This window comes from Oryzias latipes, chromosome 1 (assembly GCF_053564925.1).
Source record: "Oryzias latipes strain Hd-rR chromosome 1, Olatipes_Hd-rR_3.1".
Classification (NCBI taxonomy): domain Eukaryota; kingdom Metazoa; phylum Chordata; class Actinopteri; order Beloniformes; family Adrianichthyidae; genus Oryzias; species Oryzias latipes.
In genome coordinates, this window is record NC_136237.1 from 33,028,794 (window position 1) to 33,055,200 (window position 26,407).

Below are 26,407 nucleotides of genomic sequence, written 5' to 3' on the forward strand. Positions count from 1 at the left end.
GTAATGTTGCAAATGAAGCAAAAACTGCATTTTAACCTCAATTAACACTGTCAATTATGTGAAATAATCCACCGGTAACTATCCACATTTATCTTTAATCAAAAAGCACTAAAACGAAAGTAAGATAACCTGTTTTGTTTAATATCAGAAGGCTTTTCTATATTCAGACATTGTCTCCAATATAAGCCAATTGCTTTTTTGTTTTGTTTTTTAGAAAAGCTTGAAATGACAAAAGGGGTATAAAAATATTTGAACTTTATTTTTTAGAAAACAATTTTTTCAATGGAGAGTATTTGGCATTAGGTTGTGACCTTTTTCAAAGCTTTAGAAAACCATCCCATCACTTTGGGATTGTCTATGGTGCTGAACCTACAGAACGATTACAGTTAATATGGAGACGGCACAAACTTAATCTCATCACATATTTGTTAATGCAGGATTGACTCAAATGACATCTGCTTTTTTAGTTCCAGCTAAGTCCACTCTTTATTATTGTCAACAGTCAACAACATTCTTTATGTGGCGGTACCAGTCTGTACAAGAAACAACCACTTTTTGAGCTATCACTAAACTGTTCATGTGCACTGATTTTCATCTGTTTAAGATGAGTTATCTGATTGCTATGGAAATACTCTATGTCTTCCCAGATCATTGTTTGTATATTCAAAGCTTTAAAAAGCCATGCTTTTCAAGCAACAACCTCGCTTTGGCACTGTCCATGGTGCTGAGCCTTCAGAATGATTACAGTTACATGGAGCGAAAACTGAAAATCGGTCTCATCACGTCTTTGTAGGTGCAGAATTCAGCTACATTGTTTATTTGCAACCTCACATTAGTTTTCATTAGTTTTGGATAATTTCTCTTTTATATATGGAAATACCCAGCTCTCTATATATTTACAGATCATTGTTTTGTATCAAACGTTATCCCTAAACTCACCATGGTCTGGCTCTTCTTAGTTTAGTGGGGGGAAAAAGGAATTTCTCCCTGTTTTTGTGTATATAAGGGTAAAAAAATAGGCTTCCAGAAGGAGAATGTGGGATGAGTCATAGTCAGAGAAAGGATGCCAGTACAGGATGGCAGTTTTGCAAATGAATAAGCTGGAGTCATGCTTTCGCTTGTTTACCTCGACTCTCTTCCAGTTAGTGTGCCATGTGTTGCTGCAGTCACAGATATGTGATTCTGTGCTGCTCAGTTTTTGTTCTTGAAACAGAGAAAATAGCAGTGTGGTGTGACCTGAAAACATTTTCTTTAGGTCCTGGATAAATATTCTGAGCGAAGCAGATGCAAATGCAAATGAAGAAAAAATGTATTCTATTGGTGTAGATCAGCTCTGCTGTGCTAGACCACACACAAGACTCCTGGAATAAATGAAGTTGAACAATAATTTGTGGAACTAGCAGCTGGAATGAAATAAGGAGCAGGGATCCTCTTTAGCCTTTGTTACAGTTCAAATGCTTCAGGCAAAATTTCCTTTTCATTTGAGATAACAGCATTGTAAATCAAAGGGGAACTCTAGCTTTAAGACATGATTAGATTAAAGGTTTTAACATTTCAGCCTGAACTGTAATACCGAGGATCGGGGGAGAAGAATGCTTTTGACTTCAGTTCTTTCAGTTCCTCAGAATATAAACCATTCATTTAGTGGAAGGAGGACATGAATGAGAGTGAAATTGGATGAACATGGTGTCATAGCACAAAATTCAAATAACTGAAAAAAGTCATGGAAAAAATATATTTTAAGGTTAGACAAACCACTTATAATTTAAATGTTTCCTATATTGACATTGCATTTAATCAAAGGCAAGATTTTTTCTTTTTTAGTGATACCTTTACTATATAAATCATACTATGATTACATAGGGTTTTGATTCAGCTGCAGTTTTGCTAAAAATATATTTTCTTGAGTTAAAAGTGGGTCATTTCAAGTTAACTTCCTAATATCACAATGCAAAAAACTTGAAAGAACCTTTTTTCTACTAATCTGCTTGTATCATGTCTCTCTGATGTAAAGGATTGTTTGGCCCTAGGTTTCCTGAGTTTTAATGAAGATACAACAGAAGTACTAGTGTTTAGACCAAATGATCTTAAATGGCCGTCCCCGTTTAAAGCAACATGAGACTCTTGCTGCGTTATTTTTAGTTTATTGCTTTTATAATTTATTGACTTTATTTTCTTTCTATCTTGTGTTTTTACCTTATCTTTGTGTTGTCGTCTTTTACGTTTTGTGGTGAGTTGAGTTAGTTTCAGTGGTCTTTGATTATAACTATGCTGTTTTGAGCCATAATTTGAAAAATCTCTGCTGTTTTCTAGGACATAGTTTCTGCAGAGCGGCTGTAGTTCATTAGAAATTCACCTCTGAATTGTGGGCAGGATTGTTGGTATGGAGAAACTTCCCCCTCCTTTCCTCTTCCAGTCTGCCCAGTGTACATTCTAGATCCAAAATAGGCTTTTTCAGGCATATTTTTGTCTGCTGCTGATTCACAACAACTTTAATAAAGAAATACTCAGAAATACAATTTTGAGCTTAGTTTTCTTTATAAATGTCTTCCATAATCAGAAAAACGCGACAAGAATTTGTTATAAAGACAATTTTCCTCAGTCTGTCTTTGAGCCAAGTTGACTTTTCTTTCTTTACATATCAAATAGAATGACTTTATTTTAGTAAAAACTGGCTTTCACTGATAAAAAGCAAATGAAATGAAATGAAAAAAGATTTGAATCATGTTTTTTGCTTAATTAACAAAGAAAAAACTAAATTTATTAGAAACAAAGAACTCCTCCAACAAAATATTTCTTTAGCATATTTAAGGTTATATTTTCTTTAATTTAAAAATAACAAGCTATTCTGTTTTTTTAATTCACTAAAAGAGATTATTTCTACCACAAGTTACCCATTTTTAGGAGGCGGAATTCAGGATTTTTTCTAGTGCAATGTTAGTGATGACACTAAAAAAGAGTAAACTCCTTGCCCCCTTTGCTACACCCTCACTCCACCTCCACCCCTCTTTTCTCATTTGAAGCTGAAGAGCTGAAGTAAAGAATAGTGTGAAGACATTTCCTCCCTCTGTCCAAAGCTTAATGCTTTTCCTCTAAATATTTCAATATGTTCCTGTTCTGCTCTGCTAAACTGAGTTCAAGCTCCCTCTCAGCTGGTGCCCACAGAGGCATGCTGCCACCAATGAAATCCTCCTAGAGTTGATGCTTCAGAGTGCTGGAAAAGCCACATCAAAAAAATGTGTGTGTGTGTGTGTGTGTGTGGGGGGGGGGGGGGGGGGAATAGAAAGATGACTGCCAGACCTAAATGCAAATAATAGGTAGAGGGTTTTAATTATACGAGGTGCTGTAATCAACAAATGTGCAGTTTTATATGTGGGTGCTGTGGTTTACTAAAAAATGCTGCACAGATTTTAAAGCACTCCATGCTGTCTGATGCAATGGAATGCAAAGTTTCTGCTGCCCGCTTCTTTCTATTTTTTTCTGCTCTAAAGCCTCTCTGACAGACACTCCCATCAGGCACATGGGTGTTAAAAGCAAGAGAGCAATTCCAATATGCTCATGAAAACATCACCTGAATATCTCATTGTCCTGTTTATGTCAGGGGCTAGGTTCTGCATGTCGCTAAGCATTTTGTACATTCATTGGTGGCTTCGACAGCAGCACATAAAATATTTAAAAATCAATAGTCTTTATTATGATCTATACTCCTGTTTTTCTCCCTTCGGTTCTGCCCCATCATTCTTGCCACAATAATCCATGACAGTGCTGTCACAGGGCTGGACTTTGAAAAATTACAAATCTTTGATGCTTTGTTGCTTTCTGCTACAAACATTGGAGATGTCAATGAAGTTCTGCATCATCGTGTACCCGACATGAAGAGTGCACTCTCACAGTCGTTGTCTCTGGATTGATAGCAAGAAGACAAATGCTAAGGTCTTGTTTGTTCTCATTGATGTTCCAGCTGCAGAACCAGTAACAGAAAGAGCCTCATCCTGACCAGTACATCGCCCACATTGCCAAGGCCACACTCTCCTCTGCCTGGACACATAGGTCAGTGTTACATACATGAACATTAAAAAAAAGAAGCACATTTTTTTATTATTATGCTTTTCTTTTTACTGATTCTGGCAAAAAGTTTATCAGATGTCATATTTATTGTTCCAATTACATATTGCCTTAGACAGTACAACTTAAATTATTTTCTCAACTTGTATCCCAAATTTAGTAAAGTTTTGTGAAAAAAAAGGTCATCATATGTTCAGTGAACACAACACACATCCCTCAATGTGGTTCACCTTCAGTTGGTCCTGACTTGAAAGAAGCAAGTTTGTGATTGGACTGTTTTTGTTTGCAACACATGTTCATATAAACGCAAAGACAGAAAGAACAACAGGAAGAGAAGCTGACAGTTTATCAGAAATTGATTATTTACTTCCTTATTAATTTAATATCTTTTTACCAACTACCAATCTATGGTTTTCAACTGATAATGTTGTTACTCTCAGTACTAGATCGATTGTTCAATAAGTATTTGTATCCTTAGACCCCCACAAAGAATAAAAATGTTTCTTCAGGTTTCTGTATTGTCCCTTTAACAAGCATTAACTGCTTGTAGTTTCTCCAAAGAAAATCGAAGCACGAGGCGCCTCATCAAGACTCATTACACTCAGTCATTAACACTCACTTCCATTGCTACAAGCAGATGGACCGATGCTGATGCACAGTTTCTGTAGGTGTCCTGAAAGTAGGTGTTGCTGTGAATGAAATTGTGCTTTTGTTCAGTTTTCATTTAAGGTGCAAATATGTGCTTGTATGTGTTTATCTCTGAATTAATGTAAAGTTTATTTTACTAGATACACAACAGATGCCTTAAACAAAATGATTTTTTTTTAATATCAGGAAACAGTCCTCTGGACAGTCCACGCAACTTCTCCCCAAGTGGACCGGCTCACTTCTCCTTTGCTTCTTCTCGCAGGTTGGAATCTTTTTTTATTCATTTTTTAAACAATACGTTAAATTTATCTCAGTAGAAAGTCAGGTTGCGTTAGCTGAGTAAAACTGTTGTTAGATTTTTTTTTTTTTTGGCACAAAAACACAGCCGAACCTATCAGGAGACACTCAGTCACACGTACATGCAAAAAGAAATCTGCCTTTGTCTTGGCCTGCTCCCACCGCGGCAGTGTGACAGACGCGTGACAGAGGCATGACAGCAGGCGGACACAGTTTGAATCAGCAGAGGTGCCAGGACTGTGTCCCTCATCACTCACTCATACTAAGTGTCAGACTTGGAGGAGGCCACAAAGGGGGAAAAGCAATGAGAGAAGCAAAGTGCAAGCAGATTAAAAGGAATAGAAGTTGGTGTCATTGCGTTTCTATGATTTCTACATTTGAAGCCAAACATTAGTAGAATCAAATGTAAGATTATTTTTCTGCATCTAACATTGAGTATAACATTATTTTTCCACTTCTCTCATCAGGGCGGATGGTCGTCGATGGTCTTTGGCTTCTCTGCCTTCCTCGGGTTATGGCACCAATACTCCCAGTTCAACAGTAAGTATAAGAAGTCACAAAACCAGGTCCATCCACTTACCTATAGTTTGTGAATTTTTGATTCATCTTGTTACATTAAGAAAAAAAACATAAAGTAGTGGTGAAAAAAAATCGATTCTGTAAAATATCGCGATATTTCATTTGGTGAAACTTCAATTGATTTAAAATCCTGCCAAGACTGTATTTACATAATTATTAATAAGCAAACATGTAGCTCAGAATCTTACCTTCTTTTTACACTTAAACCCCCAACCGGTTGCACATCACACCGAGCCTCTTTCAGCAGCTCTACACCGCGACTCACGAGCCTCGCAGTTATTGTTGCAAGGCAAAATGATACAAGTCAGTTTTAACTAAGTATGGGTACCAAACCGATGTGCCAAGTTGGCACCGGTACCTTATAAAAACACAGATTTTAGTCCTTCATGGTGGGCTCACATAAGAATAAGTGAGGCTGTGCAGACGTGCAGCACGAGGAGCTTATAAAATAAACAGCATCATAAGTATGTAACATTACAGGTTAAGGAACATTTAATCTTTGTGGAGTTTTTCCTACGCTGAAAAATTTCTCGTTGTGAAAATCAGACAACATTCAGTGTTAAAAAATTGGATTTTGCTTGCGTAAATTTTATACATGTGAAAGGTGTATTAATATTCAAAGATTTCCCTAAATCATGCCTAGAAAAAAATTAGAAAATATAGTGAAATATTGGCTCTGGTACGGTCTTGGGATGTATCGGGATATATCTTGTACCGTGACGTGTGTATTATGATACCTTTTGTCCCACTAGACTCTTGCCAAAACACACCCCAAAAATCAGATTAATCTCTGTCTCCTACAGGATTCTGTAGTTGAACAGTGATAAATTGATTGTTTTTTATTTATAACGTGTCCCATAATGTATCCATAAAGTCCATAAAATTGTAAAGATTTGTAGGTTTTTTTGTGCAAAATTTGCTGAAGCATTTTTATTTTAGTAATGTACATGTGTTTTGCTTTCTAGCCACAGGGGTTGCAAGCCAGTTACTTCTGTGCCGGTCCCAAGCCCGGATAAATAGAGAGGGTTGCGTCAGGAAGGGCATCCGGCGTAAAAATTGCCAAAATAACCATGCGAATCATCCACAACACTTTAGACATACCGGATCGGTCGAGGCCCGGGTTAACAACGACCGCCACCGATGCTGTTAACCCACAGGGTGTCGGTGGAAATTTGACTACTGTTGGTCGAAGAAAGAGGGGAGGCAGAAGGGTCCGTGGCCAGAGAGAGAAGGGAAAAGGCAGGAACATAGGTTTGAGAATAGGGACTCTTAACGTTGGCACAATGACAGGGAAAGGCAGAGAGCTGGCAGACATGATGGAGAGAAGGAAGGTAGATGTACTGTGTGTGCAGGAGACAAGGTGGAAGGGCAGCAAGGCACGTAGTATTGGAGGAGGATACAAACTGTTCTATCATGGTGTTGATAGGAAGAGAAACGGGGTAGGAGTGATTCTGAAGGGGGAGTTTGTAAACAGTGTTCTAGAGGTGAAAAGAGTCTCAGACAGGATGATGAGCCTAAAGTTAGAAATTGAAGGGGTGATGGTGAATGTAGTCAGTGGGTATGCGCCACAGGTTGGCTGTGAGTTAGAAGTGAAAGAGAGATTCTGGAGTGAGTTGGATGAGGTCATAGAGAGTTTTCCCAGAGGAGAGAGAGTTGTTATTGGAGCAGACTTTAATGGGCATGTTGGTGAGGGCAACAGAGGTGATGAGGAGGTGATGGGCAGGTTTGGTGTGAAGGAAAGGAATCTGGAGGGACAGATGGTGGTGGACTTTGCGAAGAGGATGGAAATGGCTGTAGTCAACACTTACTTCCAGAAGAGAGAGGAACATAGAGTGACATACAGAAGTGGAGGTAGGAGTACTCAGGTGGACTACATCCTATGTAGACGAGGTCATTTGAGAGAGGTTAATGACTGCAAAGTGGTGGTAGGAGAGAGTGTAGCCAGACAGCACCGCATGGTGGTGTGTAAGATGATTCTGGAGGTCAGGAAGAAGAAGAGAGGGAAAACAGAAAAGAAGACCAAGTGGTGGAAGCTACAGAATGAAGAAACTTGTGAGGAATTTAGGCAGAAGTTGAGGCAGGTCCTGGGTGGTCAGGATGAGCTTCCAGAGGACTGGGAAACTACAGCAGAGATTATCAGGGAAACAGGTAGGAAGGTGCTAGGTGTGTCATCTGGAAAGAGGAAAGACGGTAAAGAGACTTGGTGGTGGAATGAGGAAGTACAGGAATGCGTCCAGAGGAAGAGGTTGGCTAAAAGGAAGTGGGATGTAGAAAGGACTGAGGAAGGTAGACAGGAGTACAAGGAAGCGCAGCGTAGAGTGAAGAGAGAGGTGGCAAAGGCCAAACAGAAAGCTTACGATGAGCTATATGACAGGTTAGACACAAAGGAAGGAGAGAAGGACTTGTACAGGCTAGCCAGACAGAGAGACAGAGATGGGAAGGACGTGCAACAGATAAGGGTGATTAAGGACAGAGACGGAAAGGTGCAAACAACCCAGGAGAGTGTACAGAAAAGATGGAAGGAGTATTTTGAGGAGCTGATGAACGAGGAAAATGACAGGGAAAGAAGGGAGGAAGATGTGGTTGTTGTGGAGCAGGAAGTAGCAGAGATTGGAAAGGATGAGGTTAGGAAGGCTCTGAAAAGGATGAAGAGCGGAAAGGCCGTTGGTCCTGATGACCTACCTGTGGAGGTATGAAAGTGCTTAGGAGAGAGGAGAGACAGGAGTGGAATTTCTAACAAGGTTGTTCAATTGGATTTTAGAGAGTGAGAAGATGCCTGAGGAATGGAGGAGAAGCGTTCTGGTTCCGATCTTTAAGAACAAGGGTGACACGCAGAACTGCAGCAACTACAGAGGAATAAAGTTGATGAGTCACACAATGAAGCTGTGGGAAAGAGTAGTGGAAGCCAGGCATAGGAAGAAGGTGGAGATCTGTGAGCAGCAGTATGGTTTCATGCCCCGTAAGAGCACCACTGATGCCATTTTTGCTTTGAGAATGTTGATGGAAAAGTACAGAGAAGGTCAGAAGGAGCTTCATTGTGTGTTCGTAGATTTAGAGAAGGCGTATGACAGGGTGCCGAGGGAGGAGCTGTGGTACAGTATGAGGTCGTCTGGAGTGGCAGAGAAGTATGTCAGAGTAGTTCAGGACATGTATGAGAGAAGTATGACGGTGGTGAGATGTGCTGTAGGTCAGACAGAGGAGTTCAAGGTGGAGGTGGGACTACACCAAGGATCAGCTTTGAGTCCTTTTTTGTTTGCTATGCTGATGGACAGGCTGACAGACGAGGTAAGACAGGAATCTCCCTGGACAATGATGTTTGCGGATGACATTGTAATTTGCAGTGAGAGTAGAGAGCAGGTGGAGGAACAGCTAGAGAGGTGGAGGTTTGCTCTGGAAAGAAGAGGCATGAAGGTCAGTCGTAGTAAGACAGAATACATGTGTCTGAATGAGAGGGATCAAGGTAGAAGCGTTAGGTTACAGGGGACTGAGGTGAAGAAGGTGCAGGAGTTTAAGTACTTGGGGTCAACAGTTCAGTGTGATGGGGAGTGTGGAAAAGAGGTGAAGAGGCGAGTGCAGGCAGGTTGGAGCGGTTGGAGGAAAGTGTCAGGAGTGTTGTGTGACAGAAGAGTGTCAGCAAGACTCAAAGGAAAGGTGTACAAGACAGTGGTGAGACCAGCTCTGCTCTATGGGTTAGAGACGGTAGCAGTGAGACAGAGACAAGAGGCTGAGATGGAGGTAGCAGAGATGAAGATGTTGAGGTTCTCCTTAGGAGTGACCAGGTTAGACAGGATAAGGAACGAGTACATCAGAGGGACGGCTCATGTTGCCTGTGTTAGCGACAAAGTCAGAGAAGCCAGACTGAGATGGTTTGGACATGTTCAGAGGAGGGATAGTGGATATATTGGTAGAAGGATGTTGGAGATGGAGCTGCCTGGCCGGAGGGCAAGAGGACGGCCAAAGAGGAGATATATGGATGTCTTAACAGAGGACATGAAGTTGGCTAATGTTAGGGTAGAAGATGTTCATGATAGAGTGAGGTGGAAAAGGATGATTCGCTGTGGCGACCCCTGATGGGAAAAGCCGAAAGAGAAAGAAGACATGTGTTTTGCTTTTGCGTTCAGATTATGTCTGGGTTTTTTTAACCAAAACACGTTCATGACTCAACTTCAAGACAACATTAACTGGATAAAAGAGAACCTTGAAAGATTTATTAAATTCTCATCTTTTGAGATATTTTGAAAGTGTTTCCAGTGGTCTTTATCGTAGGCTTATCCAGCGCTTATCTACCTTCTTTGAAGGTCCAAAGAGTTTTACAGTCACAGTTGCATTCATCCATTTGCACACACACACTGATTGCGGCTCCACTGCCAAACACTGGTGCCTACCTATAAACACCAGTAGCATCGTGGGGTCCAGTGTCTTGTCCAAAGACATTTCGACACATGGGGTAAGGTGGGAACCGAATCAGAGGTCAACTGTCCTACCCCTGCACCATGGTCACCCTTTTTTAGAGATAGAGATATTCTTTATTGATCCCACGTTGGGGAAATTCAATTGCTACAGCAGTTCAGTCCAAGAAAAGAAAAAGAAAAAAGAAGAGAAGAAAAACAGCAATGTGCAAAAGAATGAAGGGGGTTCAAATTTTTTTTCACTTTAATTACAACTTTGTTGTTTTTAGCCCAAAAAACCTGTTATTACCCAGAACATCAACAACAACAGTTTCTGCAGAGTGGCAGTATTCATTCGAAATTCTCCTCTGAGTTGTGGGCGGGACCAATGGCATGGAGCAACCCCGCTCCCTTTGCCCTCCCTGTTACCGACACCTTACAACATGGAGATTATGGCCCAGCCATCATAATTTTACATCACAAATATAGGCTCTCTTTGTCATGGTATTTTTTCATCTGCTCCTGTCAGTGTTTTTTTTTTTTTTTTTTTTTTGGCTAAAAACGGTACATCATAATTTAAAGACAACTAGGAACGCATTTACAATAGAGAAACACTTATCTATTAACAAACACTTGCACACAAATCTACATTCAAGTTATTTAAAAATACCTCTGATTATCAAGTAAATGCTCACCAGAACTAAATATAACTTCTCAGTTGCTAAGATATGATCCCCCTGATCTATATGCAAGTCATAACTCTGTCTTTAAAAAAAAATATATGCTACATGGAAGAATGATTTTATACATACCCAATTTTTGTGTCTGCCATAATGTCACAAGCTATTTTTCCATCCATCACATAATTCCTCGGAAAAGAAGTGAAAGATGATTTAGTCGGCCAAGTGAGACAAATGAAAGGGCGTTGGCTGAAATTAAATGTGATTTGACGCCAACGGAGACAACTGTAGGGATTGCTTTGGTCAAATTTTGGAACATCAGATACATTTCTAGTAGAAAGCCCTGATTCATTGCCTATTGTGAATATAATGTGTGTGATAGTTAGGTGGAGGTTTGGACTCATAATCCACAACCCGTGTGTTCTGTGCCCTCCTGAGCACATCACCTCCTCTGCATTCTGAATGCTTTTCACACATATTTTCTTTCATTGGCCACCTCTTCCATCTCTCCTTGGTAGCTTCAAAACAGTCGACACATTAAATAAGAGGAGTGCTCTTGAGTCTCTGTGCTCCTCTCCACCTCCCACCCGGCTTTACCCCAGCTTCCACTGCCTCCACTTGTCCTTACACGCACCATTACACACCTGATTAGCTACACCAGGACACTGGCATTCTGAAGGGAAGAAGATGAGGTGCAGAAAAAGTTAATGGAGGATTTTTTTTTTAATATATATTCCATACGGAATAATGATCAAAAAGTAGGAATATGCAAAAATGCAGCAGAATCAGCATAAAAATGTATCTAGAGTTGAATGCCAAGAAAGACTCAAGAGCAAAACGTAAAGACTGTAACTTCACTGCAACACAACAGTTGGATTGTAATTATTTGAGTTTATAACTGAGGGAAATAATTGCAGGAAAAAATCATTTTCCATTTATAATTTACAAAAGAACACTAATCCAAATTAAGGTAATATCACACATTCAGACATAAATCAATTAAATGAATCCAATAAACAAGTTTCAACTTCCAGATTAACCTCTTCAGGGGTATAAATGCAATTCCACTTATACAAAAAAAATTGTTTAATGTTTTTTTTTCGTTCAAGGTTTAATGGATTTAATGGTATATTGCAAACTAGTGACATGTGGTGTGAAGGGGTTAAAGTTCCTTTGAACAGCGAGGTTCAGTTCAGCGAGGTTCAGTTCAGCGAGGTTCAGTTCAGCGAGGTTCAGTTCACTAAGTAACCACTTGAAATAATAAAAGTTAGTTTTATTCATTTATGTTCTACTCTGCTCAGCAGGAATAAACCTAAACCAGTGGTTGAATATCTGCTCTGAGACTGTGGGGAGGGGGGGTCAAATTTACAGGCTGGTCATACCAAAGACTGTTTAAAATGCTTCCCTCACTGACGTTCAGCATTAAGGGCTGATTAAACCCCACCAAATGGCTCCTGAGTGTGGTTATGACTGCAGCTCACTGCTCCTTTATGGGGTCGCTAGAACCAAGAGAACAAATTTCTCTCACCCCGATGAAGAACTTTGTGGTTCTGCAGCTGGATTTGATGATCTACTAAAAGTACATTTTTATGAACCTAATGGTTTTTGCTTATATTTTGATTTGATTAGGTTCCGGACACACCAGCCTTTGAGTTTATATTTTCTGCACATGACCACACATGTCCTTTTTTGCATATTACAGATATTTAATAATGCATGTACTAGTTTCAATTGTGTGGTATAATATAGTACAAAACCTAATATATTAACTTCCTTAAAAATGTTAACTCGCCTTATACTTGCACTTAAGCCTTTAGCCAATTTATCAGCATGTCGGTGTTATGTTGATTATTTTTATCCACATCGCACTGAAAAAATTCTTTTCATTATTAGTTACTTCTAATTGCTATAATATACTAAATTGCATCAGAATGTCAGGCAGTCGAACCAGAAACCATCTGTTTTGAATAGGGATTTCAACATTTTAATTTTTCGTTTTTTTATTTACATATTTATTAGTATATTACTAACAGTTTTGCTATTTTTACAAATGTACTGACATAGGCCCCATTAAAAAAACACTTCTATTCACTTACTGTTTCGTTTTTATGAAAAACATACTTTTTTAGTCTTTCTTTTGTTCTGTGTAAGACCATATAGCAATTGACATAAACTTAAAGATAACTAAGTGAACTCAAAATCTTTCAGTGCTACAGCATAAAAGAACAGCAAGACACACACAAAGTATTCTTCATGCTCTGACGATCATCATATCCGTTGACATTTTGCTCGTTTTTCATCTGGGCTGACGGGTCTTCTTAATTGACTTTTTTAGACAGGACGTTTCCCAAGATCATCATGTCAGTGTTTGTCTGCAGCCTGCAAGCGGTTTTGACCCGAATGGAGTTTCTAATGGATTTTTTATAAAGCCAAAGCCAACCTTATCCTATTGGGAACTGTGTTCATTGAGATTGCCATCGATCCAATTCCTTTGTCGAAGGAAAACCTTTTGTTTAGGTCCAAACAACACCACCACCTATCCTGACATCAAACACTAAAAGCTGCAGTTAACTTTAACTTTACTTTCATACCCTACAGTCTTTTTTTGTGCTGTTTTTTTAGTTCATTTTATTCTTTTTTTTCCTCCCACACAGACCCCTTCTGGGTATTATTCCATGTTTCTCCTCCTCTCCCTTTTTCCTTCTAGTTCTTTGAACTTGGTAGCTTCTTTGTTTTGGTTTGTACTACCCACTCACTTCAAAGTGCACCTCACGCATTCTTCTTTTCCTCTATTTTCTCTTTTCCCTTCTGTTGCTTCTATGAAAAGCTCAAAAATCTGAATCAAAGGACAGGTTCCTTTTTAACTTCTACTCTTTGTCATGTCTCTGGTGTCTCTCCAGTCCTCCAGTTCATCTCAGGAGCGTCTGCATCAGCTGCCCTCCCAACCCACAATGGATGAGCTGCACTTCCTGTCCAAGCACTTTGGCAGCACAGAGAGCATCACAGATGATGACGGAGGGCACCGCTCACCGCATGTTCGCCCTCGCTCTCGAAGCCTCAGGTGAGACCACAGTAGGTCACGGGCCAGAGATGAGAGACTGTCATGAGTCCCCCCCCCCCCCCCGTTGGTCATGCTGCTGTATGTGTGTGCTTGGGTAAATGCAACCTCTAAAAAAAAAAGAAAACAACTCAAGCCACAAATAACTTTCACTAATACAATTTTTTATAGTTACACTCTGATCATCTTTTGATATATTTTACAAATATTCCCAGTGGTCTTTTAATTATGATTATGCCGTTTTAGCCAAAATCCAAAAACCTGTCATTTTCTAGGGTAAGTTTTCTGCAGGGCAGCAATTCAAAATTTACCTCCAGGAGGTGGGCGGCACCATTGGCGGAGAGTAAGCCCCGCCTTACTTCCCGTCATCCATCTGTTGGGACTCTTTTCCTCTAGATTACAGCCTCTCATACCCCCAACCTAGCATTAATGGTGCAACAAAGACCTATCCAGTTTTTAGCCAGATGCCAGCTCAGACGAGAAAAAACGAAGACGTGCATAGATCTAGTTGTCAACAAGTGGAGCAGGGAGCTTTTGGCATGGCAATAGTAGTTTGTACGTTGAAGCTAGACTCTTTTTCCTATTGAATTTTTTTATGCTCCTGATTCACCAAATTTTTTTAAAAAATCAGAAATGCAATGAGCTAAATTTTTCTTAATATATTGCCTCAATCATTAGAGAAATGTCCCAAGAACATGTTAAAAACACCAAAAACGCAATTTTTATCGGAGTGGATCTTTATCCGAGAAGCACACAGTTTTTCGTACAATTGTTCTTATGTGTTCATTTTTTATTTTATGTAATATTATCTGTTGATGCTGCAAACTGGAGCCACAAATCTTCTGAAATCCAGATAAAAGTGCGGTTTGGCTGAAGGATGCTAAGACATAAGAAAGCATTTCTACTATAAATGCTCGATCATATGTTTTTTCACCTCAAAATATATAAAATATTTTATTTGTAACGTGTGCTTTAGGTTTATATCATATTAATTCTACTCCACAGGGTGCAGCAGTTTTTCTTTAAGCAGAATTCCCCACAGAAAACTCTCAAAACACCCTGTGAGGGTAGACTTTACATGCTTAACTAGGCACCACATTACACGTTAATGATTAATCTTCATAACAAACAAGATTTTTTTTGTTATAGGATAAGAAAAACAATTGATTCAAGTTTAAATACAACCTGTCTGACATGCTTTGGTCAAATGAGCTGACTTCAGTCATCTTTTGACACTTCTGTTCACAGCAGCGGGCTTTAGGGGGTGGAGTGGTGTCACAGTTTTGCTGTGCTATACGTGCTACAGTTTTTTGTGACCCAGTTCAGAGTAAACAGTGTGAAGATAGACCAAGATTAAGGAGAGGAAGATGGATAGTTATTTGCATCTGAAACATCACAGTATCTGAACCTTCCCTTATGACACAATTTACAGATTTAGGCTGCGGAAAACAATGAAATCGCTCTAAAAATGAAAAAAAAAGACAACTGAATTGGTTTGTTGTTTTTATCCTGTTTACTGCCTCTTCTCCATCTGTCTGGCTGATTTTCTCAGTCAGTACTGTATATCACTCTCCTGTTGTCTGTGTTTGCCTCTCCTCAGCCCGGGGCGCTCTCCATCCTGCTATGACAATGAAATCGTCATGATGAACCATGTCTACAAGGAGCGTTTCCCCAAGGTCAGGCTGGCGCAAACAAATACACAAGTGTAACTCCATTCACACACTCACACACATCAAACAAACCGCACAATAGCTGTCTCTCATCTGCTTTTACAACATTTTTTCCGGAGTGGCTCATTATTCGCAGTATTCACATCTTTTAGAAACGCAGCCGATGATTCATTAGCGAATGTAAAAAACTAATAAACAAACTAAAAGGCATTCCCTTGGGCACATTTAAGTGATGCAAAAAAGAAGATGTAGCACAAAGCAAACTCTTGTTTTGATGGAACGTTAGCCGACTCGTTTCTTTGTAGAGTACAAGCAGAACCATTGGAGCAGTCCCGATCACATGGAAAGAGTTCTACATTTAGGGGCTCTTTTTGTCCTGCAAACCAGTCATTTCGTCTCTAGGACCATGTGCCACTTTTACAGTCATAGCAAAAAAAAAAAGCAGGTTTATACACTTATTCTACATAAACAGTTCCTTGCTTTTGATAAACTGTCAAAATTGAGCTCATTTGTCATTATACCAGCTGTCATTTCCCATAGCTGCTGTTGCTGCTGCTGGTGGCAGAGTAAACATGTACCTGTAACAATCCATCATTGTGGTATTCTCTTTCACAGTTATTAAATGTCAAACTAGAGCTGAATTTACAAATCAACACATTTGACAATTTAACTATAAAAAATATGAAATGATGGCTCCAACGTGAAACTGATCTAATTCATCTGCTGTAAAATATGTCAGAAAAAAAATCTCTAAATGACATTATACAGAGGTCTTCAGAAGCTAGAAATGACTTAATAGAGAACCTGGCGCTCAATATGTGCTGCAATATTCTGACAGCAGCTCTCATTCTGGATTATAACATTCCAATATGAGTGTTTGTATCTGCTGCAGGTGCTTTTGGTAATTCCTCTCACATTTGTTTTAATATAATGTAAAACAAGAGCTAGGTTCATATAGTTCCCTGAACTACGGTGGTATTTGTGTCGTCCAAACTTTTATTATTTCCATATCCCTCAAAATACCAGGCGCCACACAAATTTAGATCTTTTTTTTGTATAACTGTGCTGTGATCAGTGGCGATAACTCTGCTTTCATTGTTCCTCAGAGGTGGGAAACAGAAAACACTGAATACAGAGCAGGCAGCTATGTGTCAAAAATTAACATTAACATGAAGAAATAAGACATATGTATATGCTTCTGTGGTTTTACCTGATCATATACTGCAGAATGTATTGTTTATTTTGATATACATGAGTTTAAACATTTTGTAAATTGTTTTGCTCTGTTTTATTAGAGCTGTGTTGCCTGACAGATTTGAGCAGAATTTGATCAGTTAAATAACATTAAAACCAGCTCCTGGAGACAGTTTCTTCTTTTTCTTTTCTTTTCTTTACTGAAATGTCTGCAAATCTTTGCAGTTAAATAATGCAGTGTGATGACCGGTAGTTGGCAGTGTTTATGTGTTACAAAATTCAGGTTAGCCATTATTTCACTCATAAGTGAATTTGCTGCAAGATCAAATCAATTTATTCACCTGAAATGTGATCTTTTTTGGTTTAAAATAGTATTGGTTAAATATATCTAAAAACATCTAGTGGTTTACTGTACTGAATTTGGTTTTATTAAATACCATCAAGATGTTAAAATTCCGTGTGCGACTTGTGCAACTGTCTCTCATTTACATATCTGGTTGTAGATCACCTTCGAGATCATCTAATTAATGAAATGTTGATGAGGAATGTTGTGCTTGTTTTGCTTTCTCCGCAAACCCTTCAGGGAAAAAGTTTTTTTTTCTTTTTTTAACTAAAGAGTAAAAACAATCCTAAAAAATGTAAAATAGCTGTCTTTTGTTTTTAATGTCAAACAGATGGGAGATGTCTAAATGTCACTATGACTTTGACACTGAAATGAGCTCATTGCAGCTTTGGAAAAGTCACTTGACAGGCGTCTTGCCGTGTTTTTTTTTGAAGAAGTTAGCATCAACAGGAGACTATAATGAAGTGTGTTCAAAACTAGGTTAGCTGAGGCAGTGGGAACATTAATTTACTGAATAGCATTAGCAGGCAGGATGTTGCATTTTTCTCATCTGGGCATGACTAATGCATGAAGCCACAGCAACGATGCAGTACTGTCTGTGTCAAATGAACGCTCCAGAAACAAGTCACTAATTTTTACCCAAGCTACAATGAACAACCCTTACAAATTCCAGAGAATTTTTTAGGGAGGCTAATGAACCCGCAGCACCAGGCGATGCACGAAAACCAAATCTAAATGTAATCTTGGTCACTGTGGAGGCTGTTAGAGCCTCCTGAAAATGCTCATACATAGAAGTCTTAAATGCATCTTGATTGCATCATCATGTTTTGTATCTGTTTCATTAGTCCATACAGCAGATCTGGAGCCTTGTTGACTCGACAAATGTGTGCAGTTATTCTGTTTAAAGAAAACAGGGGGTGAAATGATTGGCGCTTTGTTTCATGTGCGTTAGAATCCTGCAAACAGCCTCGGTGTCCCGCTGCTAGGGATTTGAGATTTAGTGTCCACCCCTGCACGGCTTACAGTTTGGATTAAAAGTGTACTTCCTTAAAGATCCACCCTGATTGTCTTTTGATATAAAGTGTCCTCAGTGCTCTTTTAGTTGTTATTACGCCATTTTTAGCCATATCCAAAAACCATTGTCATTTTCTAGGGCATTTTTTTTGCAGAGCAGCAGGAGTTTGTAAGAAATATGTCTCCGAGTTGTGGGTGGGACTGTTGGAACGGAGCAACCCCGTCCCCTACTCTGTTCTCTGTTGCAGAGCGGATAAGGGAGTGTGTTTTCTATGTCACAGAAATGCTGTTTTTCAAACTGAATTTTTTCATCTGTTCCTGATTCACAACAGTTTGAATAAAGAAATATTCATAAATTAAATTTGAAGCTTCATTTTCTGCTTTATATGTCCTAAATTATGAGAAAAATGCTATGTTAAAAACACCAAAAAACACAATTATCATTGGAGTGGGTCTTTGAAGAGTACTAAAGATTAACTTGTGAGTTTCTCAGAAACAATATTAGTGGCAGTGTAAACAAAAATTTACAGATGCACTTATGCATTTGCAGTCTTGCTAATGCACAAGTGCTTTGTCTATTATTTCAGTTTTGTCTTTTAGGTTATCTAAGTCATCTTTCACTTTGTGTTAAAGTAGTGTTGAGTTTTCAGGCTTTCTGTTTCTGTTCCCCAACTTTTGTTCACAGTTGGTGTAATTTTCTACTCATCCACTGCCGGTTTAGTTTGAGTTATTTAACCCTGATAAAATCAGATGTGTGGTCATGTCAGGGCCAGATTCTCCTGTCATGAAAAGAGATGTGATAGAGGAATGACACGCAACAGAAATGAACGCTGACTAATTATGTCGAAAATTAACTTAAATGATTTTAAAAGCAATTCTTGAATGTTACAGAGCAAATAAGGGAAGGCCAGGGAATGGGACCTAAAAAAACTTAAACCAAAAGAATCACAAATGTTAACAAAGAGGAAGAAACATAGATCCAGCTTTACATCACCACCTGAACCACAATCTATCTCTTGGTGTTTTTCCATTTGGGGTTTCGGTATCAAAGAACTCTCATTTTAAACCAGTATGATGCTAGTCTTAATTAAGGTTATTTAAAAGTTTTTCTTTCTAACTTCTACACCCTGAAATGTGGATGTGTGATCCAAACTTGGTGATAGACAACCATTTTTGTGTGCAGAGATGTGTGTGTGGATGCGTGTGATGAAATGTTCTCACACTTCAGACAGGTGGAATCAAACACTGTAGACATAGTTCCCAGAGTTACAGTTTGCCGTGTTGTTGGCTTCAGTGTTGAATCAAATATGTGAACCACAGAAAAAAAAATCTCTAAAAAGCAGCTTAGAGAAAACATGAGAGGACTGGAGATGTTTGACTTTTATATAACACTTATTGGGTTAGTACCTGATGTTTAGTCAAAGAACAACACACTTAATAGGACAAAAATCTGCATTTAAAATCCAATACAGCATAATGTTTTTTGCAGAAAATTGCATAAGTGAGCCGATTACTAAAGTCTATTCAAAATATTTGCTTTTCCTTGTTTATCTTTTTTTTAAGTTAATTTTAATTCTTAATACTTTTGCTGAAAATCTAGTCAAGATGTTGTACTGTACCTTGTGCAGAATAATGATTTTTGCTGTTGTGCCTTAGATGACTCCTAATCGTCCTTCTTGTCCATTGAAAAGGCCAAAGCTCAAATGGAGGAGAGGCTGGCAGAATTCATCCAGAACTACTCCCCAGAGAGTGTTCTGCCGCTGGCCGACGGGTTACTCAGCTTCATCCACCACCAGATAGCTGAGATGTCCAGAGACTGCCTGGCCAAATCGCAAGAGGGCCTTATCACCAGTGTTTACTTCTGCGAGCTACAGGAAAACCTGGAGAGGCTGCTGCATGATGTGAGTTTGAAAAAAAAACCAACAACACAGTTTGGTTTGTCAAATTGCTCAAACTCCCACTTTCTTTGAGCTTTTTCGCTCTTGGCTTGTCCTTCCTTGCCAGGCACATGAGCGCTCAGAGAGTTCGGAACTCACCTTCATCATTGAGATCGTCAAAAAGCTCTTCATCATCACATCTCGTCCTGCCAGGCTGCTGGAGTGTTTGGCAAGTTTCATCCTATCTTTTCCAATGATGAGAATCAAATCTGCAAGTCGGTTGTGCTCATCCCAAAAAAAAAAAAAAATGCCTGAATGCTTTTATTCTTCAAAAGTATTCTTCTTTTATTCAGTAATAGCAACAGATGAACATTCAGTCTTTGTTTTTGATGCAACAAATAAGTGATGAGACTTTGAGGTGGGATTTCTTACAAACGGTTAAAGTAAAAAAAAATAAAGTCCCACTCCCATCATTATTTAAGCTTTTTTAAAATTGTTCCCAGTGGTCCTTCATTTATGATTATGCAATTTTTGGACAAAATAACAAAACCTGTCTTGTTTTCTAGAACATGGTTTCTGCAACGTGGCAGGAGTTCATTATAAATTTGCCTCTGATTTGTCTGTGGGGCTGTTGGCGCGGAGCAACCCCACCGACTCTGCCCCTACCTGAAGCCTAGAGCTCTCTTGTTTTAGTGGAGCAGGGAGCTTGTTGCCCACCCAGCAAATGTTCTATATTACAAAGAAGTTCTTTTTTAAACTGCATTTTTTTTTCATCAGCTCCTGTTTCACATCGATATACTTAAAAAATTCATTTTTGAGCTTAATTTTCTTTATTTATGTCCTCCGTGGAAAAACAGTGTGACAAGTTGAAAACACCCAAAAAACACGAACTTTTTTTTTATCTGAGTGGGTTTTATGAATTGTAAGTCACTCATTGTTTTTCAAAAAAAAGTGTCGTGTCCCAATGGCATTTCCTATTTATTTATTGGTTGCTATTTACGTCAATGTTATTTCATGTTTTTGTGTTTACCTGATATAACTTTATTAGTTTTGAAGAGCATGTATTGGGTGCTGAAAATGAATGAATCTAATGTAATGGTCACTAATATTTTCAAGCTCTTAAGTTGAGCCAGGCACACACTAGTGCTATCAGCTGTGTTTTTATAGCTTCAAGTTATTTTTCTCTCTTTTATGAAAAAGTAACAGTGTCCTTGGCGTGCTGCTTCATTCTCTTAGCCCTTCTCTGTAATAATGAGCCTATTCACAAACAGAAAGCTTAGCCACACCTGAATATCAACTCGCTGATTGATATTATCCCCTTTTTATCCGCTGCAGCATCCTCCTCCCAACACTCCTGGCTCATCTTTCTGTTGTCAAGGCAACCGTCAGAATAGGTCGATGGGGTCAAGCAAGACGTGGAGAGGACTTTAGATCCTCATGGCTCTTGGGTTAGAGAGGAGAATGCTGGCACAGATAAGATGTTGTCCACTCCCGTACAGTTCATTTAGCATTCCTGCTAGATCCGCTTTGTTGAAAATGTCACAGTCGGTGGGCTGTCTGGCTACAGGAATACTATCCACGAGTAAGGCGAGTCATCAGAGCGCCAGGTTAATTCCCCCTATTTCTGTTTTCTCTGGCTGAAGGGAGCCAACACAGGAAAGTAGGAGAGGAAATTATACCAGCTTCCCTGAGCATTCTTATCAAAATGTTATTTCATCAACAAGAAGGATCAAGAAGAATCTCACAGAACATCAGGGGCAAGCTCGGGAGTAATAAAACAACTGTTACAAAATGAGTTGAGAAAAAGTAAAGTGCTGTTTACTTTTATATATGTTTTTGCACTTTGTGTTTTATGTTTCCTCTCCTTCTTCACATTTCCTCCTCTAACAATAGGAGTTTAACCCAGAGGAGTTTTATCACTTGCTGGAAGCAGCCGAGGATCACGCCAAAGAAGGGCAACTCATGAAAGCAGACATCCCTCGATATATTATAAGCCAGCTGGGCCTGACCAGAGACCCACTGGAGGGTAAGACAGATAAAATGCAGATGGAAACAAATGGAATGAGCTTTAACTTGTAGGCCAGCTTTGCTCGTTTTACTTTCTTAGCTTGAGTTAGATGAAAGGATCAATACTACTCTGTCTGTTAAGTGCTGAGCTGGAGCCAGGACGACATTAAGCTCCAACTCGCCATAGAGACTGAGAGCGGCAGGAAACAGCCAGACGGTTTCTGTTCAAGAGAAAATATTTTGCATAGTGCAGAATTAAGTCCACCTGAATCTCAGATTGACAATTTCTTTGGGGTTTTTGGTGAGTGTCGTTATCATGATTTATATTTTTTTTGCCTGAATTTTTGCCCCAAAGTGTTATTATCTTCAAGTTGTCCTTGTTGTTCTTGGTAGATGCATACAATTTAACTCAACTTTATTTCTAAAGCAGTTTGGTACAACAGCACTAAAACAAAGAGCTATTTGGGGATGAAAATCATAAAAACAAGGGTAAAGTATAAAAAATATATATAAATAGAACTAGTATAAAAACAACTTTTAAGACAGTAAAAACAAAGGAACAAAAAGAATAGCTGAGTCTCCTAAAAAAAACATAAAGTAAAAGTGTCAAAATAAGATATTTGTTTAAAAAAAAAAGAAAAAAATGTAAAAAAGAAAAAAAAATCTTAATGCCTCAATGTTCATGCAGGCTTTTTTAATTTAGGAATTCTTTAGGAATTCTTCAACTATCCTTAAAACATTTTAGATTCAAATGTGTTAACAACCTCCATAAAGTTGGAAAACAGAAGTGATGATGGTGAAACATTATTTTATAAAATCCTAATCTTTAAAAAGAGAACTTAGCTGCACCAATAAAAGGCAAAAAGTAAAAAAACAATCTAATCATAAACAGTGAGAATAATTTGATTTTTTGGTTCTAATAGCGATTCTTCTTGTAATTTTTCTGCAACCTGTCACTCAATGCTGTTTAGAGACACTTATAGTAAGTGTTGAATTCATCAATACTACACATCCTATTTCAATTCTAAGTAAAACCACAAGATACCATATACAATTTAGGTAAAGTTTTCTATTTTTTCTGCGTTTATCGTTTTCTTTTTAAGTTGCACACAAAGAGATTTTATTTTTGGCTATCTTACATAAATTAAAGTACAAGATATAGAAACAGATCATATTTAGCTTAAATGAAACTAACTTTAAAAAAGAACTTGCTTTCTCTTTCTTACTTTAAAGGACTGAATAAATTAGTCTCAGCGACATTGGAGACTCCATACTGTATTTTGCAGGATGTAGTTTTAATTCTGTATATCTATCATTTCCCTCGACTTGTTTCATTATAGAGCTTGATTCCGATTTTGCTCCTTAAATCTACTCATCATTAGGACGCTCAGAATGAGGATATATAGAGAAGCAGAGTCTGGACCGGCCTCATCGGTGGTGCAGTGACATTGCTCTCTTTCATTAATCATCAGGGATTAAATTCTGCCCCGAGCTCACTCGTCTGTTCGCATCTGCTCAGCAGCGCTGGATCTAATCCATCAAGACCTTCTCATTAGCTCATTGGTGTAATGGCTCAGAAAAAATCTCCACAAAAAGAAGATTTTATTTATCACTTGTGTGATAGAAATCTCGCTTTAGTTCTGTCAGAGTTAATCTTTGCTAACAACGCTCCACTTGTTTGAATGTTTTTCTGGCTGTAGCGCCTATTGTCATGCAGAGGCGAGCGTGCACACACACCCACACAGCTGCTTGCACATGCTCACACTTCATTCTTTGGTGTCTTGGAGACAGTTGACGAGATTTTTTCAGTGCCAAACAGCAACTGAGCACATATGTGACTCTCAGCTGAGGGACTTTTATCTTTTTAGTAGTTAGTACCTACTGAGCGCCTTTTCAGAGTGAGACCTTTTTTTAGCAGATGTCCCAAGCAAAAATACAAGAACAAAGAAAATGTTCTGCCTTTCTCTTAAGGGGGGGGGAGAACAAAAGTGAGGGGGCAGAAGAGCTGACAAAACTGAGACAAATTGCTAGAAGAAGCTATTTTAAATCTCATATTTGTCTCAGGCTGATTTAGCGCCTTTGGCCCCCTCCGCCTCTCTGAAACCTGAAAAGTGGTTCTGCTGAAGGTGCTTCAGCATTGTGGGAGACCAGCTTCTCTGTCTGGAAACTCCAGAACTCTGGGATTTTTCACCAACTGGCGTCTTTCTTTGCAGAAATCGTGAGCCTTGACAGCTATGACAGTGAGGGCCCACAGACTCCAGAGACAGATGACTCAGCAGAGGTGATGAATGCGAGCAGACACATTCATTTACATATTTACAATTGCAAAATCTTAACACATGAATGTAAAAATCGAAGGTTGCTGACGTATTTATTTATCTATCAAATATCCACAGGGGAAAGGAAGATCCATCAAACCGCCTACGGAAGAAGACTTTCAGACCATCAAGCTGATCAGCAATGGAGCTTATGGGTAAGCAAGGGATTTGAACCTGACTGATCTTTTGCTGAGACCAAATCCACTCAAGTTATATAAAGAGTTTTGTCAAGCTCTCAATCTAATGTGATGGATGATGTGGATATTTTATCAGGATAGTAACATTTTGAGACATCATCATCCTGTATTTAAATGTCCTGAAAACAAATAAAAGCAAAAGCTCAACAAGCAATTTTGTTATCATTATGTGTTTATAACTGCTGATATGACAAAGATATGTGAATTTATTAGAAACAATTAAAAGAAAGTTACTTAAAAAAACAGCTTGTTGGGGCTTTTGCTCAATCATACATCTCCATCTAACCCTGTCCTCTCCAACCACCCTCGTGTTCTTCTTGATAACCTCTTCTGTGGTCCTCTTCTAGACTTTGCTCCTCATTGTTCCAACCTCAGCATCCCTTTACCAACAGAATCACTGTTTCTCCTTTGAATATCTCCAAAACATCTCAATTTGCATCCCTGCATTTATCTCCAGATGTCCCTCTGATGTTTCCCTCCTGATCCTATACATTCCCAAAAAGAACCTCGGCATCGTCCTCTCTGCTACCTCCAGTTCTGCGTCCTGTCTGTTTCTCAGAGCCTCTCTCTCTTGCCATTTCTAGTCAAAAAAAGTATTTTCAGAAGTCTTGTTCCTCAATGTGTTCCTCTTGTCTTTTACGTTTTTGCAAATAATACTGAAGGTTTAAAAAAAGAAGGAACAGCATGACTGAGATTGGACACATTTTAAAAAGATCAACATGTGGACATTTGCTGTTTTATTTTGTGTTAAGAAATAAAAAGATTGGTAATTAAAAAATGTTTATCTTAATGACATTAAGAGAAAACACAGTAATTTGTCATTGATTAAAAGGAAATTTGAACTTTATATCTTGAATATCTTTGATCTATAACAGATTTATGCTGATTTATATTTCTTCTGCTTCTGCTGTTGTTTTCCAGCGCTGTCTACCTAGTGCGCCACAGAGAGACGCGGCAGCGTTTTGCAATGAAGAAAATCAACAAGCAGAACCTTATCTTGCGGAATCAGATCCAGCAGGCTTTTGTAGAGAGGGACATCCTCACTTTTGCAGAAAACCCCTTCGTCGTCTCCATGTTCTGCTCCTTTGAAACCCGCCGACATCTCTGCATGGTCATGGAGTATGTGGAAGGTGAGGACAAATTTACAACCGAAATGAAAAAAAAAAGTTGAAAATTTGTGTTCTGTCAAGTCTGTTTTATGTTGGGTCTTTCAACGTCCAATTTGAAATCCCAACTGTTCACTGCATTGATTTGCTCCAGTCTGAGGGTCTTTGGTGGACTCAACAGAATATGTCCCCTGCTATGATCAGGTAACCTGTCCATGCAGGCTTCACATTCAGCTCCTGGCAGGCAGCCTGAAAAAATTACTTCCAGGCAACTAAATGTCACTCAGGATTTCACAACATTAGTAGACCTTAAGCTGATCCCTGCTGCCCGTTACAACACGACTTTATTTTTAAAAAGATTTAAAAAAACAGGAAGTGACATCCATTCAGAAAAGGTCATTTGTGACGTCTTTTGAGACATTTTAATAACAGGGATGGACTGGTACACTCTGAGCCCTCCACTTGTGATCAGGACTGCCAAGACGCATGTTCACACCAGGTCTAAACAACCTGACTGAGGTGTTAAGGGGAAGGTGTGGATTAGTGACTCATGCATGATGAAGGGCCAGTAAACATGAATTACATGACAGAAATACAAATTATGTAAGCAAAGATGCAAAAAAGTGACGAAGTTTCCTTATGAAGAACAGTGTTTTCATTTAGTAAGATGTTTCCACAGTCCGCAAAAGGTTTGCCTACCCAGCCAGGTTCGAATCCTGGTCATTTTTCTGTGTGGGTTTTTCTCTGGATACTCCGGCTTCTTCCCAAAATCCAAAAACAGGCTTTATTGGTTGATTGGTGTTTCTAAATTGTATTGTTAAAAGTGTGTGCGTCTCTAGCTGTGTTTCCATCATACAAAAAAATTTTAGGAATGTAGAAAAAAACACAATTTCATGAATACACTGTTTCCGTGAAATCTTAATTACCGGTATGCAAATAAAAACAAGCCAACTCACCCAATAAGTC

General features: G+C 38.8%; 1 protein-coding gene across 5 annotated transcripts in view; it reads left to right on the top strand.

The window, feature by feature from the left end:
* LOC101162504 (microtubule-associated serine/threonine-protein kinase 1) overlaps positions 1–26,407 on the top strand; it is a 95,196-nt gene that overhangs the window by 44,954 nt on the left and 23,835 nt on the right. For 4 of the 5 annotated variants that reach the window (XM_078945683.1, XM_023955759.2, XM_078945692.1 and 1 more), the window contains 11 exons: positions 3,962–4,050; positions 4,900–4,975; positions 5,478–5,550; positions 13,558–13,718; positions 15,316–15,391; positions 19,628–19,837; positions 19,941–20,042; positions 21,707–21,839; positions 24,034–24,101; positions 24,217–24,293; positions 25,257–25,465. In XM_078945683.1, the coding sequence (XP_078801809.1) occupies positions 3,962–4,050; positions 4,900–4,975; positions 5,478–5,550; positions 13,558–13,718; positions 15,316–15,391; positions 19,628–19,837; positions 19,941–20,042; positions 21,707–21,839; positions 24,034–24,101; positions 24,217–24,293; positions 25,257–25,465 (1,274 nt within the window). The remainder of the gene's footprint in view (positions 1–3,961; positions 4,051–4,899; positions 4,976–5,477; positions 5,551–13,557; positions 13,719–15,315; positions 15,392–19,627; positions 19,838–19,940; positions 20,043–21,706; positions 21,840–24,033; positions 24,102–24,216; positions 24,294–25,256; positions 25,466–26,407) is intronic. The other variant, XM_078945701.1, reaches the window with a different exon arrangement.